The 2,515-nt window shown below is 44.7% G+C and overlaps 1 protein-coding gene across 1 annotated transcript in view; it reads right to left on the bottom strand.

Annotated features, from left to right (window-relative positions):
- Positions 1-590: 590 nt before the first annotated feature.
- Positions 591-2,515, bottom strand: part of LOC311239269 (Ig-like V-type domain-containing protein FAM187A) — a gene marked incomplete at both ends in the record, with an annotated part of 23,621 nt that continues 21,696 nt past the window's right edge. Inside the window, 2 exons of the mRNA XM_084327574.1 lie at positions 591-799; positions 1,234-1,448. Of these exons, the coding sequence (XP_084183700.1) occupies positions 591-799; positions 1,234-1,448 (424 nt within the window). The remainder of the gene's footprint in view (positions 800-1,233; positions 1,449-2,515) is intronic.

Here is a 2,515-nt window from a genome sequence, read left to right as displayed (position 1 = left end):
ATCGCCTCCGTGGACCCATTGACTTTGCATAGAGCATTGCCTCCCCCTGCTGGCTTACAACCGGTAGTAACCCCCCTCCCCAGAGTACCATAGATAATTCCTAATATTCATTATTGATTTGCCTATGCATAATTCCTTTGCCTTATAAGCGCATCTAGTAATGTAATATAATATCCTTTGCTGCTAATAAATATTCTTCTAAACGAGTATTTGTGTGGAAACCGTATCATTGTGGAGGAGTTCTCATCATATACTTGTGTACGGTATGGCCAGAATAATGTACATAAGACGGTAGTGGTTTAATGATACCATACTTGATTAATACAGTCAGGGAATTGTACCCCTCAGTTACACTAATGTACAAATAAACCAGTCGGTTTAAATATTGGAAAAGCATTTATACTTTATTTATGTCTGCCGCATAGCGTTGGAGGTGAACACTGGAGGAAGAGACCAGAGTCCTGGTGAGCTAGCACCCGACGGCTAGCTCCGTCAAAATAATAGTGGATACGTGGACAAATAAAGACTTTTCTGGAGCTAAAACTAGACTACAAGTAAACTACTACACACTGGGTTCACAAACACTTTTCCTAAATGAATCCCGTGTGTCTGAGTCCAGCCGGCCCCAAAACCAATAGGCAGTAGCCAATCGTCATGGCAATGTATGACTTCAAAACCATCCAGAGAGCCGATTGGAAGTCGGGATGTGAGGTCACTGGTTGTTTGTGCCCCAAATTGACGTAGACCAACAGATGGATCTCAGCTGCCCGCAGACCCTGAAGCCAACAGAAATACACACCTGGAAGGGGACACACACACACGCACGCACGCACACACACACACACACACACACACACATACACACGCACGCACGCACGCACGCACGCACGCACGCACGCACGCACGCACACACACACACACACATACACACGCACGCACGCATACACACGCACGCACGCACGCACGCACGCACACACACACACACACACACACACATTGTTATGTTTGGATGAAAAAATATTCATAACATTTTGATATGATATTTTGGCAATAACGCACAGCTCAAGTGTCTGTGTATGGGTATGGGTATGTGTGTGTGTGTGACGTACAGTATGGTGTGTGTGTGTGTGTGTGTGTGTGTGTGTGTGTGTGTGTGTGTGTGTGTGTGAGTGTGTGAGTGTGTAAGTGTGTGTGTTGTGTGTGTTGCGTGTGGTGTGTGGTGTGTGTGTGGACCTGAGTCGTCAGTCCTAGCAGGGCCGAACACCAGATGATGTCCTGTGTCTGTGAACAGTCTGGACGAGGAGGATGAGGAGGAGAGGTTTCTATAGAGGGGTTCGGACCCGCGGTCCCAGGCCACCACCATGTCGGGGCGTGACCCGGGACAGCGCAGGAAGATGAGGCGATTAGCCGGGTGGTTGAGATACAAGACTGGCACCTCTGCTGGCGTACTGCAACAAGAAGACATCAGACTGTCAGACTGGCACCTTTACTGGTTTTCAGGTGTCACACTGGATTAATAATTATGCCATTAATTGTGATTGTTTTTCGTGCTTGTTGTTGTAAACCTTTTGTATGCATTTGATTTGTTCATTCTAAATTCACGGAATTAATTGTGCTTTACATTTAGTAACATGCACTTTCAATTATGTAGCCTATTAGCCTGGAATCATTGAATCTTGTTTTTCTGTTATTTGTTATTGTTTGTTGCATTGAAATTCATTAGCAACTGCTATAAACAATCCAGCCCCCCCGGAGCTCCCCCGAACACGATTCTGTTAATTTCATACCGGTACCGGACCGCTCGGGCACAGTTAAGACAGCTGTGTTTAACTTTCAGGTGTCAGACTGGATTAAGACCGTGGTGTTTAACTTTCAGGTGTCAGACTGGATTAAGACAGCTGTGTTTAACTTTCAGGTGTCAGACTGGATTAAGACTGTGGTGTTTAACTTTCAGGTGTCAGACTGGATTAAGACTGTGGTGTTTATCTTTCAGGTGTCAGACTGGATTAAGACTGTGGTGTTTAATTTTCAGGTGTCAGACTGGATTAAGACTGTGGTGTTTATCTTTCAGGTGTCAGACTGGATTAAGACTGTGGTGTTTAACTTTCAGGTGTCAGACTGGATTAAGACTGTGGTGTTTAACTTTCAGGTGTCAGACTGGATTAAGACCGTGGTGTTTAACTTTCAGGTGTCAGACTGGATTAAGACTGTGGTGTTTAACTTTCAGGTGTCAGACTGGATTAAGACTGTGGTGTTTAACTTTCAGGTGTCAGACTGGATTAAGACCGTGGTGTTTAACTTTCAGGTGTCAGACTGGATTAAGACTGTGGTGTTTAACTTTCAGGTGTCAGACTGGATTAAGACTGTGGTGTTTAACTTTCAGGTGTCAGACTGGATTAAGACTGTGGTGTTTAACTTTCAGGTGTCAGACTGGATTAAGACTGTGGTGTTTAACTTTCAGGTGTCAGACTGGATTAAGACTGTGGTGTTTAACTTTCAGGTGTCAGATGGATTA

Source organism: Notolepis coatsorum (genome assembly GCF_963971535.1).
Source record: "Notolepis coatsorum genome assembly, chromosome: 13".
In the NCBI taxonomy this organism is placed as follows: domain Eukaryota; kingdom Metazoa; phylum Chordata; class Actinopteri; order Aulopiformes; family Paralepididae; genus Notolepis; species Notolepis coatsorum.
The sequence above is the reverse complement of the archived record's forward strand: the minus strand, read 5'-3'. Positions and strand labels throughout refer to the sequence as shown.